Source organism: Poecilia latipinna, unplaced genomic scaffold (genome assembly GCF_001443285.1).
Source record: "Poecilia latipinna isolate Pla-1442-1.1 unplaced genomic scaffold, P_latipinna-1.0 Scaffold532, whole genome shotgun sequence".
NCBI lineage: Eukaryota > Metazoa > Chordata > Actinopteri > Cyprinodontiformes > Poeciliidae > Poecilia > Poecilia latipinna.
The window spans coordinates 211671-227797 of record NW_015113148.1 but is presented as its reverse complement, the minus strand read 5'-3'; the positions used below and the strand labels follow the sequence as shown (position 1 = coordinate 227797).

Sequence of the window (16127 nt, the reverse complement as noted above, 5' to 3'; positions counted from 1 at the left end):
TGGAGGAATCGCTCAAAAGCACCTTTCCCGACTTTCAAAAAGAGAGGAAGTGAGAGCAAATCCCTCGTAATCACAAGTGTGCTTTTTCAGCCATTATGAAAATGCAGCGAGTTCTAGAGCGGGCTGCGGTGAGCTGATTGTGCTCAGGAGGGAAATAACCCGAGAAGGGAGAGGCAGACCTCTTCACTCGCCTCCCGTTTATCATGAAGTGTCTTTAGGCTGATTACGTTTGATCAGTAATTGCAAAACAAATGCATGACGGTGACTAAAAAGCTTCTAATTCAATTCTAATTTGGAGTCTCACACACTCTGTGGTTATTGTCTTGCGGACAAGACGTATAGAGGAGCTTTTTCATTCCAGAACAAAACACATGCTGGAGTTCAAACGCATCCGATGTTTCCCTTTCCACGCCTCTATCATGTATGTTTCAGCCCAGAGAAGTGTTTGTGCTTCGGTTGACTTGGCAACACTGCCATCTCATGGCAAGCAAAGTAAAATAAACATCCACGTGCTATTTTAATTAAGCTTTTTTTTAAATGCCTTTATTAGAAAATATTTATTAACAATTAAAAACACAATTGAAAATATTTCATCTCTCATATTGATTTTTTTTTTTTTATTTGATAGTGAAAACCATCACGAATGCTCACACAGACCTTAATCAAATCTTTCTGTTTCCAGTGCAGCTAAAACAAGTTGAATGCAAAGCAGAGGACTGCTGTGTTGTCATTACTAGCTGCTTTATGTGAATGAGAAGCTAACATCTCTTGGGTCAGAGTGTTGACACCATCTTTTTTTCCTGTATGAGAGTTTTCTTTGGTTTTATCAAAGAGAGCAGCAAGAAATCCTGTCTGATCTGCCTTTGTGGGGACAGACTCTTCTTTTGTGTTCTATATTTTGTTCCCGAACCTCCTGAGAGCTGAGACTGTCTCAGAACGAGGCTGAGATGCAAGGGATGGTTGACACATTCAGCGTTCGTCTTGACAAGTGAGAGGAGCCCCATTCCTGTCTCCCAAGGGTTTCAAAGTTATGTCTCGCGACGCTGCTCTTTCATTACGTAGACACTCCATGATCTCCCTCTCCTTCGAGTCCCAGCTCCATGTCCGTACAACGCCTCTGCTCTACACTACACCCCAGTTTACGCCTTCCTTCTTCAGCCTCCTCTACCTCACTGCCTCCGAGGGTTTGACAATAGGTTGCCAGGGCGTCGCATCTTTCCAGCACTGACTCCTGCACCTGCTGTTCAAACTGCACCACGAAGATTCTGTAAAGCTCCAAAAGGACAATAAGTATGTTCTTGCAGGTGAAGAAAATCATCACCTGGTTCTGGACTTGCTCTTTTATCATGAGGTATAGACGATAAACCAGGAACGGTGCGTCTTGGAGTCCCACAGTAAGCAACAGACTCCATATTTCGTTGGAGCAGCAAGAAGGTAATGACGATGAGGGTCGACGACAGCAAGGGAGGCTATTCCAGCTCCTAGGAACGTCACCCTGTGAGGCTGGCGTCTGGGTGAGAACCAGTGGAAACTGCATGAGTGCCCAAGAGAAGAGGGCAAGGCCAACGATGACAACCACCTGATTGCCTTTGACTTCAGGTTCCTTGAAAGTATCAAAGATGTCTAGGATATCAGCACCCAGTCCAACATATACCATGAGGAGCTGAGAGAGCTGGTCCCGAGACATGTCCCCTTTGGGCATCAGCCAGCGCCCCAGAACCAGGACAATAAGCATGGTCTGCTCCAGTCCAGCCACCCAGTTCTCCGGTTCAAGTTCCTCAATGCCCTGTGGGGAAAAAAATACCACAGTTTAACCCAGGGGTCCTCAAGACCAGGCCTCAAGGACTAGGTGTCCTGCAACTTTGTGTGTGTTCCTGGTCCAACACACCTGAATCTAATTGCCGAATTACCTCATTTAAAATTTAAAAGTTGCAGGAGACCGGTCCACTTGGCCTGGATTTGAGAACAACTGGTCTAAGCTCCTCATCATCATTTGCACAGTAACAAATACATGATCATCTCAGAACGACCATGTCTTAACGTCTTGAAGGATGCTTATCATGTTTGTTTTTCTCTTTGCAGTTTTTTGTCTTGCATCATATTAGATTCCAATAAATACATTTATGTCTGTGGTGCAAGGCAATAAATAATAATAAAAAAAACTAACATTTGCTTAAATCCTTAAATCAAAATCTATCCTTTCTATTTTTAATATGGAAGAATAAAGTGTGTATCAGCTTCTTATGCTGTTGATCTTTCAAATTACATTGTCACAGTAACTTTTAAGCTTCCTCGGTTTGAAAACAATATGGCTTAAGTTTTCATGTCCTCCTGCCCAGAATAGAGAAAAAAAAAATCCCACATGAAAGAAAACATATTAAAACCATCCCACAAGGGAGATCTGAGCCTTCAAGCAGCACGATATCCAGGCGTTATCTCAGCGTGCCTATTACACTTTTTCTGCCACTAATAGTTTATCCGTCTTTTTTCTAGATTTAAATCTTATCTGCTATCAGGTGTTGCTTTAATGTGGCCACATGGGGCGCGAGGCGGGGAGGGCAGTTTAGCGACGGGATGCTTACCACTGCGATGGGGATGTGGGCCAGCGAACGAGGCTCATGGCCGGAGGAAGCGTTGAGGGGCAACTTGGACTGTAATAGGCTCAGCTCCAGAAACCAAATGGATGGGATGACAGTACTGAGGTAGAGGAAAACCATAGGGGAGAACCTAAAAAAAGGAACACCGAAGGAGAGGAACGTCGGGTTAAGAAGGTGATAGTACGATATTTTTAGCAACGCTTTCTTTTTTTTTTTTGCTCTTTTCTTTCTACCACCCACTAAAGAAGAAAGGGTGCCTATTTCCCCCAAAAGAAGCATCAAATTTCAGACAGGCAATTATTCTCATCATATATGCAAATCCCACTTGACAGAGCAAAGCCTTCATGAGGAGAGAACTTCAAAGTAGGAATCAGCGAGACAGGCAGAGGCCTGAAGAAAGCTCGTGTCTGGGGATGTTCAGCCTGGATGTGCCTAAAAGCTACAGCTTTTGAATGAAATATAGCCTGCCGTTGAATGAGGTGTGACACTAAATGCTAGTATCCATTCGAGGCTCATGTTAAAAGGTTGTTGACTCAAGCCTCTTATATATTTATATATATATATATATATATATATATATGAAAGCTAGTGGGTCAGAAATGACTCAGGCTGGCTGGAGAGGCTTGCTCTGTGACTACACAGACAGACTCTGACAGGGATGCAGTAGCGTGTCCTGCAACATTGGGCTCAGTGTAAGACGGAGCAGAGACACAACAAATGACAAGGTTTGCTTTTCCCAGACAGTAAAGATGGGAACGAGCTTCTGAGAACAGGTTGACAATTTGAGCAATTAATTGTGGCTCTGAGCAGATGGATTACGAGTTGCTCACAGACAAGTTCCAAGTTTTAATTTACTACCGCCCCATGCAAAACATATTACATATTGTGCCTAAAACCTCATATCAAGCCTTTAAAAGAGACAAGATACTGTGGAATCCACTTTGTTTTCTTTTCTTGCTAATTTATCCCACAGCTACCGAGGAGAAGGGAGTTCTTTCTCAAAAAAAGAAAAACGTTTGCGTCTGTTAATGTTCCAAAATGTCTGCTTTCACATTTGGGAAGTCCTTCAAGTCTGGTTTAGTCTTGGAATTAACAATGGCACTTAGGGTTAGGTTGGTTAAAGGGAGATAACCTTCTTAGGCCATTCTCAGGGTTGTGGCTGTATGCAAACTCAGGTCTGTCATTCCTGTAATTCTTTTGTCCTTCCAACACAAGACAAGTGTGTCTACTTTTTTATTCACTTCTCAGCATAGCAATTCTACTTTGACTTTCATGTCACTATTTTGTAATAACTATAATTTAATTTTGTATGTCGTACAACAGTTAATTATCTAAACACCAAACATTGCTCTACATTTTTCTCTGTGTATGAATAATATGCACCAAAACACATAAAAAAAATTAATTCTAACTGATGAATCAGTTGCTTGTGAGTGTTTAAAGTGCTGCTTTTGTAATTAGCAATGCTAATGCTGGCTTGTAAATAACCAGTAAGCAGTGATTTAGTTTCAGCTCTTGCCGTTTATGTCTTTGCTTAGTAGAATCAGCTGCGTATTTGGCCGCAGTGTATGCAAATAAGTCATTTACAGCTGATTTCTGAGTCGGAATGGCTCCAAACAAATATTTACCTTTCAGCCTCTCGTGAACCTGCTCTTTCGACCAAAGCTGATATTGATCTGCTTTGTTTACCGTGGCTTCCTTCAGTGTTGCCAGACTATTAAAGTGGAGGACTCTATAAACACTAGTATGTGAGGTCTTGTTCACCATCTTGTTTACTAAAGCTTCACACCTTCTGATTCTGACACCAGCACTGTTCCTTGATGTAATTGTGACGTTGTATTTTACTGAAACATTACCATTTCCACTCTGCATTGCGGGTGCATTTGAGGGTGAGGGCCATTTCCACACCCAGCAGAGCCACACCTGAAAACAGCAGCCAGTACATGGGCTCCCCTTTGACGGTCACCACTTGCCACACCGTAACAACTCCATGGGCGGCGAACAGGAAGCGACTCAGCAGAGCCAGGAAGATGTTCAAGAGGCGACACATGGTGCAGCAAGGAATCCCTGCACAAACATCCGCTGTAAAATATGATTATTTTCAATTATAATTTGTTTAGAAGCCATAAAAATCAAAATACACACTTAAAGTTTTGTACGTGTTTAGTTGCCAATGCATGTCATTAGTTTACTCAACCTTGTTTTGACCATGGGATGATATATAGCATGGCTTAAACACACAGTTTTCAAAGCTAATGAATGTTGAAGTATCTTTGACATTTTGGTAAAAAAATAAAAATAAAAAAAGAAACTTTACTTAATCATCATTTTCATGAATAAACATCAGAATCTAACAAAATATGCTTGTCAAAGGCACACTGTCAACATGTCAGTGTGTTTTATGGGGTTAAGAATAGTGTGAATACATTTCCCATAAATTCAAGAAATACTGTAAAGCCCAGGCTGCATACTGAAAAAGTGACGGCCTCAAACAAACACAAGGACTCAAGAGCATTTCAGTCCAAACCCCAGTTCAGCTTTCATTATTTGTAACTGGATGATGCATCAGCGTACAAATAGCCGTAGCTGTCAGGATAAGAGCCCTAGATCATTGGGGGTTGACTCTGAGCGAGATGTGATTAGTAATCAGGAGTTAAACAAACTGATCTGCAGTCAATATGAAACGACTCGGGAGGCTTTCCCCGGGTCTTACGATTTATTGACTTGGAAACTGTGCCAAAAAGGCGACGTCCTTGATGTCATCTTCTCACGATGTTAACATAGCCTGGTTTGATTCAAGTCGCAGCGTGCCCTTCATCAAACACATCACTGAAAGCTGACATATCGTCTACAGTTTGGCCGATAACTGACTGACTGTACATCATCATCAATGAAGTGAAAAATCCTGTAAGAAAATCAAAGAGTGTAAAGTGATTCTTGTTGGCGATTTATTTATTTAATGTATTTTCTTAATCTAAACCATTTTTATAGCTTGTCCTTTAACGCTTCTCCCGTTTTTGAGCTCAAGATAAAGAAACACAGTCCATCATTGGAGAGGTTGGCATTTTACCGTTGGCATCAAGCTGTCCTTGTCCCTTATTTTGCCCCCACTTTACTAATTGTTGTGTTTGAGAACATGGTGTGCACTCTTAAGAGTGTTTTTAAAAGCCAACAGCACTATAGAGGCACCTTATAAAAGAGAAATCCCCTTGCACCTTATCTTGTTCCCTACCCTTAAGATGTCCCATTTGTTTCTGGGAAACAAGGAGAGAGGGAAAGAAAATAGACTTGTAGTCCTTAAACGTAGACACTGGGACACTTCCAGTGAACCAGGAGTGCTCTAAAAATAAAAATAAAAAAACTGAATGTATTCTTTGTTATGCTGCGTCATTACTTTTTTTTGTGAAAAATGCAGATAACATGTAATTTATTTACATATTTATACATGCAATGTAGTTAAAACAATTTTTGCACATCATACTTATTCAGGTTTACTATTTTGGAACAATTATACTAGTATTATTTTATTAATTATACAATATATACTTTATTTAGTTGCTAGCATCTGTTTAATTCCAAATCATTTGCAAAAAGTTAAATGCATCTAAAATATACCAAACACTAATTGTATTTTTAACTAGGTGGAACTGGTATATTTTTTGCCCTTTCTTAGCAGTCATAGAATATTAAGTCATATGATTACATTTAAAAAAATCAGTGACAATGGATAATATAAGCTTAAATTTTAACCACCACCTGAATTATCCTTACTTCTAGAAGTCGTTAGAAGTAAGGATAACTATGGAATATGGATAAACTATAGTCCAAGTAGATTCTTTCTACTTTTTATGTAGTGAAAAAAGGGGAAAAAAAGCCCCTAAGAATCCTTAACACAAGTATGCACCAAATGGAGTTTCCACAAACCATGTAACTCACAAACTTCGCTGCGTAGGAACATATATCCTTCTTGAAATGCACCAGAGAAAAGTAAAAGAGCAAAACAATAAAATAAGGCAAATTTCTTACTGAATGGAACATGAGTTTGAAGTGAACATGCATTTTGTTTTGTTATTTTGTTTTTTTTATGCTAGCTAAAAGTTATTTCTGCTAAACTGATTAAACAAGTGAGACTCTGGATTTGCATGCAGCACAAACCTGAAGTCAGACGTCTGGTTGATAAGCGTCCACGGTGGATTTCTGCACATTCACAGATTCTCTGTAGTGCTAAGAAATGATAGTCACACACAGTGACCAGGCCTCTGTCTGGCTGGCTCGGCCTTTAATATGACCGCCACCTCTTCCAGCTTCAGGAGGAGACATCATGTCAGATCTGTGTGTGTGTGTGCGTGTGTGTGTGTGTGTGTGTGTGTGTGTGTGTGTGTGTTTGACAGCGAAGTGGGGAGTGACTGCCATTCAAGTCAACCGAAGTGAAGCATCAGTGTGCTGTAGCGTGAACTACAAGGGTGTGCTCGGCCATCTTAACCTCCATCCAACCAGCCCTCCCAACATCATGGTGCCGTCGTAGGAGATAAGACTTCCTGCCCCCGGCGCCAACATCTTCATTACCATCCGTCATGATGTCATCTGAACTGGCCCAGAACAAAGTTATCAGCTTGGGAGAACCCAGTCTGTCGGACTCCTGTTCAGACAGCGTCCCGCCCCACCCGCTCTTCTCCCACCCGCCCTGATCCGCCGCCACACTGCTTGGCCTGATAACTGCCTCGGTCTGTGCACACGGGAATATGGGACCACAAGAGGGAAAAGATGTGGAGATGGTTTTCCCCGTGTAATCACCGAAGTCATGTGTGGAAATGTTGTAGCTGTTGCATTTGAAGAAAGATCCTGAGAAGTCTGCCAGAGTAAAAAGAAGTGAAATTTTTGGATGTGTAACATTGAATGACAAAAAAAAAAAAAAAAAAAAATAGTGTTTTTGCCTTCGAGAGGCTTTTAAAAGCACCCAAAACAACATAGACCAAAATGAACCCAGATAATTTTTAGTTTTTTTGCCATTTATTTAATTCCAGCTCAGCAGTGTTTCTCTTTGGTAGGAGTGTTCGTCACTTGTAGGAGGCATTGAGAAGATAAAAATGCTTTTTGTCATTGTGGTTGTTGTTTCAAGCCCGGTGATAAATGAATTAAATGAATCTTTTACTTCTAGAAACGTGCTCTTTAGGGATTATCTGGCTAGATCGGTGTCCTGAAATGATCAGAAGCTAAGTTACTCCTAATACTCCTAGCTATTTTACATTCTGTGATTTTTATGTCATCATGCCACTTAACCAGCCACAACTTGAGCTGCAACTTTTTCTTTTTTGTTTTTTATACCACCTGTTTTGGGCATACTACATTAATGATCTAACAAGTCTGGAATTTTTTCCATTGACATTTATGTTAAAAGAGACACTGGATTGGCTTTTCCAATCCAGGGTAATGAAGAGACATTGCTGAAGAGACTTCACCAATTTTTCTCCCAACACCCAAAACACTATGACATTAAATTGTTTATTTTTGTTTTGATTCATAATGTTTTTTTTAAGCTGTTTCAGCACTCCAGCTGTAAGTTACTCAGTATTCATGAAAATTACTGTGCTCAGCTTATGGCTTTCAAAAAAATGTCGCAATTGGCCTAAGACAAGTGGTGCTTTCTCATCCAAGAACTTCCTCAAATCAATTTCCCAGTTCCCTCAATGGAAAGACCTGTACTCATCTAAAAGTGATTTATTTATAATCCCAAACAAGTACCTTTTTTTTTTTTTTGAGCTGTGCAAGTGTATATCTACCAGGAGTGATTTTAATTCGTTTCTCAAATCACATCCGACAACAATTCCTTTAACATCCATGTGATTATCTGTAGCGAGGAGCGATTGAGACGAATGCACGTGGTAGCGGTGGAAGTCCTTTAATAACAAGGAAACAGGCAGAACTGGCAAGAGGAGATAAGACACTCCAGACTGTGTCCTAAATGTGGAAATGAACTAAAAAAGAAATGGGTGGAGGTACAGGGGATATAGAAAAAGAAAGAGTGGAGTGGGGGCTGGGGATGAGTTATCAGCCATGCAGAATAGCAGTGCACCTCATCTTGTCGTCCTCTTGCCTGAGAGGTGTTTCGGTTGTTGAGACAGCAGACGGCTCATGAGAGAGGGACAGGAGGAACTGTGACTGTTTTGAGGAGAACTCATGGTATTTAGTGGCGTTCATCTAGCAGGATGCAAATCTTAATATGTACGTGAGCCTCCAACGGGCAACTAAGTAACGTGCCTTTAAACCTTCCTTAGCTGTCTTTGTAATGAAGCATTTTTTTGTGTGTGTCCTTCTAGCAGTTTCAACTCTTAACTACTCCCCACTAAGTACCATATTTCTATATTCACAGGCTCTTACAGTGTGCACTTCCGTTCATTTGAAGTTTCTTCCTTGCCGAAGCCTCTGCGGTGGACGTCAGCTGCACAGTCTGCCAGCATTTTAATGTCACGACTCCAGCAGATTTCCTATGTACAGCTTCCGATGGCAGGCCTCCCCGACATTCCGCCACCTCCTCACATCGTGTACGCCACCCAGTAGATCACGTTCACCACGGCAAAAGTGAAAGGGAACACCGCCCTGGCGTAGATGTCGATGGTGTCTGCGTCAATGGGCTTGCAGACGCACTTGGAGCAACACTTTTTGTCCTCCTTGCTCTCCTCCGCCGGCCTCGATCGCCTCCTGCTCGGCGCCGGCTCCTCCGTGGCGCCCTCCCCGGGGATTTCGCTGCCGGAGCGCTGCGTTCGGCCCTGGCGGTTGGAAATGACAACTCCCTGATTCATCCCGGTAACCGAGAGGGAAAACAGAACCATCGCCTGCTTGCCATTCTTTACTATCGACTGTAAAGAGAAAGGGAAGGGGGAGGGGGAGAGGGGGAGGGGGAGGTTGTTTCGGAAACAAGTGTGTTTTTTAAAATCAGGCAAAAGGAAAAAGTTTCACCTCCATGACCTTCATTTACAGGTTGACTCAACTCTGCTGCTACTCTTCTTCACCGATACATTTTATAGATTCCAATGGGCAACACAAAATGTGCTGTACTGATATTTTACATGCAAAGTAAAACTTCCCCGTTTGACAAAATCCTGAAATTGCAGAAGCCGGAAGCGGACGTTTTCCACGTTTTCTTAAAACCAGGAATCATTAATTGAAAAACGTATTCGTCCTGGGGTTGTTGTTGTTGTCGTCTGATACTAAAATGTGTTTGATTGTCTGAAAGAGAGCAGATGTAATCTGTCAGAAGGTGCTGGGGGACTTTTCACAGCACTGTAAGTTTTCTTGGTACTAAAAGGAAATACTACCTATGCATAGATAGGGGGTCAAACATTGCATTTCCTATATTCTACGAACATTACCAGCACAGTTTCAGCTGTTTGTCTCTGGGTGTCTGTTAATTGACAATATTAAAGCAAGATCTACACTACAGTGCACCCTATTAACAGAAATAATTGACCTGAATTAAAGAAAAATGGCAAAAATCAACACATGAATCCAAAGACTCAGTCTCTATAACTATTAGGTTGTTTTTCTTCTAGTTTTTGTTGATTTTTTTTTTTTTTTTACAAAATTTGTAATGAACACATGTGGTCCTTAATAATTGTTTAACATTTCTTCCTATTTATGATAAATAGTCCTCTGCTTTAAATTGGCTCAGTCTAATGGTTAATTATCGCCGCCTCTCCCATCGATTAGCTCGGTTTTGATGACGAGACAATAAGCGAGCGCGTCACACTGTTTAATTTGGTCCTCTCATCTCAAATACAAGTAATCTGTATTCATAAGGAATTTCCACAAAGTGGGTGTTTGCTATTCTGTAAGTACTGTAAGTCATCTATGACAAAAGAAGCTGACAGTAAGATGAGAATCGCTGCTAATCTCTGTAGGGAAATCATCTATTTTCCGATTCTGTTCTACAGAGACCCCTTGTCTTGCTGAAGGTCAGTGGGATGGATGCTTGTCAGCGGCGAGGTTAGCCGCCCGCCCCAGTCTGTGTTTGAAAGACAAGCTCATTACTGTCAAAACCCTCCGAAAGCAGGCATTGTTATCTTCCTCTGATGGGACAACATGACGAGAGCGTTTCCTTACCTCGGAGCTGAGCTTGTTTGCCTTCACCTTGGCCTTCTCTTTGAGCCGGTAGTCAGCGTTGTAGTGAGCGAAGGCGTATTCAATGAGGGCCGCAAACACAAACACGTAGCAGATCCAGAAGTAGACGTCCAGTGCCTTGATGGCTGACGCCCGAGGCAAGGAGGAGCGAGCGCTTACCATCAGGGTAGTCATGGTGAGAACGGTTGTGATGCCTGTTGGAAAAAAAAAAAAAAACACAGACTTAGATTAAAAACTAAGATTTTGAGTTTTTGAGACACTGACCTGGAGAACAAGGCTGTCCAAATGCATTAAAAAGTAACGGGAAGCAAACTTTTTAAACTTCCCAAACTCCGTTATCCTCGTAGGGGAAAAAAAAAGATGTCCAAAGCTTGTAAAGACATAAATTGATTTAGATTCAACAAGACCGTAACACATTGCCATAGCTCCTTATTTGGGCCTAGATTCTTGTGATACACATAAAAACAACCGTCAACAAACAGTTGTGTGCTTAAATTGTTTTCTTTTTACCAATCAAATCACAGCAGTTTTTATCTGCATGCTGCCAATTACATCAATTTGAAAAGTCGCTCCAAATTAAATATGTCAAGAAGTACTCACTGATTGCAGAGATCGCTGTCTATTAATACTTGAACAGTTTTGCTGATGATTTTTTTCAATATGCTCTGCCCTAACAGATGAGCTGTAGCTCATGTTACAAAACTAAAGAGAACAACACTTTATTATTATTATTATTATTATTATTATTATTATTATTATTATTATTATTATTATTATTATTATTATTATTATTATTCCTCTGGCTGCAGATTTTCTGTTGCAGATTTGAAAAGCTGTAAAACATGGAGTCAAAAAAAAAAAAAAAAAAGGCAAGCGGGCCAAGCTGATGTTCCAGAAACAAACATCGGCAAAACCATAGCTCAAATTAACGCTTAAGATTTAAAATAGGCCTCCACACCAACCTAGGGTCACCCGAGCTGGAACTGCTGATTGGCTGATCCAAAACGACACCCAAGACATCGCAACCAGCAGTATGGAAGGCATGTAAGACTGGATGATGTAGACACCTCTATTACGTCTCAGCTGGAAGCGAAGGCTGAGCCTTGGAAAACGTCCCGCTGGGAAACAGAAAACAAAACACCCTCATTTAATTGCAGAACTGGAGGAATTAATTATCCATCGCGGAAAGTCTCTATTGTTCTTCACAGGCAGAAGGGCTGATAGGGAAGGCTTGTCTGCTGGCTGGAGCCCAGAGTCAGATAACTTGCAGTTGTCAGACATAAAGTGCTACAGACTGAATTTTCCTGCCAGAAACTCCTATCACCTTTTAAAATCTCCTTCAAAGCTCAGCAGCAAGTCTGTCTTCATTTATTCCTTCTATGCATTGAATATGACCACAGAGGTGAGTTGGGTTTTGAAAAAAAAAAAATCTGACTTCTGAAAGACTCGGCAGAGTTTTCAGATGCAAGGAGTTAGGCAAAAACCAGAAATTCAAAAGGCCAGACATAACCTTGACAACGGAACAAAATCGGGAGAGCTGCTCACCGGATTTGAAGTTCATCATTTCGGTGACAAAGCGGTAGTCTGTGATGGTGAACTGGGAGAGCTCCAGTTTGTCCAGTCCGTGAATGTGCCACTGACTGTCCGACCAGTGATACACAATGTCCTCTGAGGAGTAGCCATCTTGAACAAAAGGAGCACAAGCTGAAATGTGAGGCTGTCTTAGGGTGAGGCATTTTAAAATGTCAAGGGGCAAAAGTGTTATTTTTCTAACAATGGTCTTTGAACAAGATTACATTCTTTAACATAAACAAGAAGAATTGTATTCATCCATCTTAATTTTTTTTTGTCATTGTACATTTTATGATTATTTTTGTGTGATAGAATAACACAAAGTTGTGCATGACTTTCCTAACTTTTATTTATGGCAAACATTCAGAAAAAAATTTGGATTCAAGCCCCTGAGGGAATATTTTATAGCAAAATTTCAGGTGCGGTTTCAACTGAAGGTTTTTGGCTGGTCAAATCTGTCAGAGACACATCTTTACTCTGATGTTTTTGCACACATGCTTTTGCAAAATAGCTAAAGCTGAATTTAATTTGCAGAAGAGTGAATGGACAACAGTTTTGAAGTCTTACAAATTGTACTTAAGTTGAGATTTGACAGCTGCATATTACTACAAATTTGCATTTACCTCAATTAGTTACTAAATACAAATGCCTGCCACACTTTTTTATAACGTATAGCATTTTTCATGACTTAAAATCATAATAAAATACACAGAGGTTTGCCGTATTTCTTCCCTTTACGAGGACACGTAGACTTGAACTTACAGCTTTCTAAGTCCAGCATACACTCCTGTTCATCCATGGGGTACTTGGTCAGATCCATGTCACAGGCTACTGTTGAAGTGATTCTAGGGACAAAACAAAACATTTCTTCATCCTAGTCACAACCTACATGCTCGAAATCAAAGGTAAGAATTCAACAGAGAAGGCAGAGTTCAGACTGAGAAATCAAAGAACTCTTTTTTTTATTTATTTATTATAATTATTATTATTGTTTTATTTTACCGGCTGCTGTACAGAATGACTCCGTTGGGCTGCAGGCGGATCAGCTTGTTCTCCACCGTCACATCGTGGAACCAGGCAGATTTGGCGTTGACGATGAATGTGTCGGGTAGCCACAGCTTGTCCACAAACCGGCTGTCCAGCCCCAGAGTCTTGTTGGTGTGATTGTAGGACAGGCGGTCATCGCGCCAGCTCTGCCGCAAGAACACTGTCATGGTGTATTCCTACCAGCACAAACAGAAAGGTGTGGGATATCAACTTTGTGTTAAAAAAAAAAAAAAAAGTAAATTATTCAATTGTGGGGTTTTACATATATTTTAAATGTGATGTATTTCCCTTTGTCATGAGATATGCTTTAGCTTAGGACTAATCAAAAACCTAGATGAATTAAAAATTGAAGTATACTCAATGAAAATGTTTTATATGCACATATATAATTATTATTCCTCATACGGCTATTTGTGTGTTTAGACCTCTTTGAGCAAGCTGTTTAAATGTCTCACAAGAGGAAAGCACAGGGGAGGATTAATAAAAATGAGTGAAGTAAAAAATGAAAGTAAAGCAGTGTGCTAAGAAAAAGAGAGAACATCCTCAAGTGGAATACAGTAATTATTAATGAATCTGCAGTCCTTGAGATGCTACTAAATGAAAAAATGACTTACAGACGTAGTTTGGGGTTTGTTTTGGTACTTGGGTAAATGCTCAAATGTATTATTGTGTGACTCTAGTGTGATTTCTGGGATTAATTATTCTTATCTTTTTTTCTGATTGTTTTCCAACCCAAGCAATGATCTTCTCAAAACAGAAAAATAAGAATAAGAAAATAGAGGAAAGGAAACTAATGAACCTGTATTACAAATAATGGTCAGACCAAAACCTTAAGATGCATTTCAAAACATTTAACAAAAGGTGGCGGTTGCACTTTATGTCTTATTTAAAGTAGATAAGACTGTCTGTGTCTGTCTTTTGTTTTTAGAGGCTCCAGTAAAGCTAACGGCTAATCTGAGGCCAAGAGGCCAAGAACCAAGGAGATCACCATCCACAACAAATGTCACAGGGGTTTTAGTTAACTAGAATCGAAAAATTTGTTAACCAATCCATTGACAGACTCTTTAATGTGAACCATGAAAAATCCAGATGCAATTTTATGCACCCAAACTCCTCCAATGCTATTCCACAGAGTGAGACAGACAACAGGCACAGCTGATCAAGAAGAGGAAATATCTGGGAATAACTAGAAAACCTCTGGTTTAGGTGAAAACAGTCGTTTTTTGTGGTTATTTGAAAAGTCGGTGTGGAAAGATGGGAGATATTCTGTAGTTTACCATGTTGGCCTCAGAGATGTGATCAATGCTGGCCACTTCGATAGCCATGGCCACGTCCACCGGCGGACCTGCAGAGCAAAAAGTGAGAAAACAAGGCACCCCCACCTCACTCACACACCCACACACACCTTCTATGCTCAGCCCGACTCCATCCGCTTCCTCTCATCCTCGCTTCATTTACCCTCCCGCCCACCATCTTCCCGCATCTCGAGCGCTCCTACGGAGCACTGAAGATTAGGCATTATCCAGTTTAACCACGGTAAGCAGCGCATCACACTGTGGGCATTTACAAACAGCACGGAGCTCTCATGGATCTGCACAGAGGGAGCTTCAGACAACATTCATATCACAAACACACGCATACACACGCACACACTCGCACACACAAACACATGTGCGGCGTTGTGTTTTCACTAAACAGCTCGCCATATGATTAGTGTGGAGTGTGCCTCGGTGATCAGATGCTGGAGCGCGAAAGCTGCATGGGGGGGCTCACTGATGCAGAGCGCTCAGGCTGCTTACGCTGAGCATTAAGGAATCATTCAGTGCTTTTCCACACCATTCAATACCTTCCTAAAGTCATTTCTACAAAGTTCTATTATCTGTCGGCCATAATCAGGAGTATTAGTAAGAAGTGATTTAAAACAGCTTGAAACTATGGCAAAGTAATTAGAGGTAGTTGAGATAATGCAATAAATATATTTTTTTATTGTAATTATTATAGTGTAAGATCCATGTTATGTAAGAGTGATTCTGTCTGGCGTGCTTAGCACACCAGCACATATATATTTTCCACAACCTACACACAAACTTTATTTTTTTATGACAAAAGCTGAGACACTTTCATAGCAGAGATTAGAAAAGAAAATCTATGTTAGTTGTGTACCTATATGATCTGGATATTTTAGGTGGAGGCGCTGACCTTTGTCGCTTAATGTGCTACAAAGCCTGACGGGAACGGAGCCGCGTTTGTTGCTTTCTGCCTCTGTCTCGCTTTGCTCTTTTGTCATTTAAAATCGTTTGCTGTAGATTTTTATTGTCACCCTCCAGCTGCATTGCTGGGGCGACTGATCGTCTGGTCTCTTCGCAGTTTCATCTCTACATGTTCTGATTACAAAAAGGTGGCTGACGATGTTTTTGCCCTGACCATGTGTCAGTTTGCACCCGCATTGACAGAGAGTGATTTGAAGGTTGTTGTTTTTTTTTCTGCTTAAAGACTAGTCACAGGAAATCCAGCTATGCAAGTCCAATGAATAATTACCTACTAGAAGTGAAATCCTTTGAACTGTTTTGGTTTGAGCAGAGAGCTTTTACATCAACATTTCTGGGACTTTATAGAAGGGAGATGTGTTTATTTATGCATTTCTTTCAAAAACAAAGGAAAGAAACATCCTGAGTAGAGGTGACTGGTGGTGGAGGTCAGTTCAACATTTTGATGAAGAAGCTTACAAGAAATCCTGACTTAAGCAGTAAATGTTAATGTTTTGTGTTTAAAATGGCAGATATCTGCAAGCGT

General features: G+C 40.8%; 2 protein-coding genes across 4 annotated transcripts in view; both read right to left on the bottom strand.

The window, feature by feature from the left end:
* Window positions 1-598: 598 nt before the first annotated feature.
* Window positions 599-5993, bottom strand: LOC106952647 (transmembrane protein 26). 2 transcript variants are annotated; one of them, XM_015040886.1, is made up of 3 exons: window positions 4521-5993; window positions 2583-2727; window positions 599-1786 (listed from the first exon to the last, which is right to left on the bottom strand). In XM_015040886.1, exons 2-3 carry the CDS (start codon window positions 2715-2717, stop codon window positions 1055-1057), a joined length of 867 nt encoding a protein of 288 aa, XP_014896372.1. In that variant the 5' UTR covers window positions 2718-2727; window positions 4521-5993; the 3' UTR covers window positions 599-1054. The 2 variants fall into 2 exon arrangements, with proteins under 2 accessions (XP_014896372.1, XP_014896371.1); XM_015040885.1 differs by lacking the exon at window positions 4521-5993 and having other exon boundaries at window positions 2583-3116.
* A 2890-nt stretch (window positions 5994-8883) lies between these two features.
* The window catches only part of gabrd (gamma-aminobutyric acid type A receptor subunit delta), a 29826-nt gene continuing 22582 nt past the window's right edge, over window positions 8884-16127 (bottom strand). Inside the window, exons 3-9 of one of the 2 annotated variants that reach the window (XM_015040884.1) lie at window positions 14612-14679; window positions 13290-13510; window positions 13050-13132; window positions 12261-12398; window positions 11678-11833; window positions 10698-10909; window positions 8884-9364 (exon numbers count right to left, since the gene is read on the bottom strand). In XM_015040884.1, coding sequence (XP_014896370.1) covers window positions 9131-9364; window positions 10698-10909; window positions 11678-11833; window positions 12261-12398; window positions 13050-13132; window positions 13290-13510; window positions 14612-14679 — 1112 coding nt within the window. In that variant the 3' untranslated portion in view covers window positions 8884-9130. Of the gene's footprint in view, window positions 9455-10697; window positions 10910-11677; window positions 11834-12260; window positions 12399-13049; window positions 13133-13289; window positions 13511-14611; window positions 14680-16127 lie in introns of both variants that reach the window. The other variant, XM_015040883.1, reaches the window with a different exon arrangement.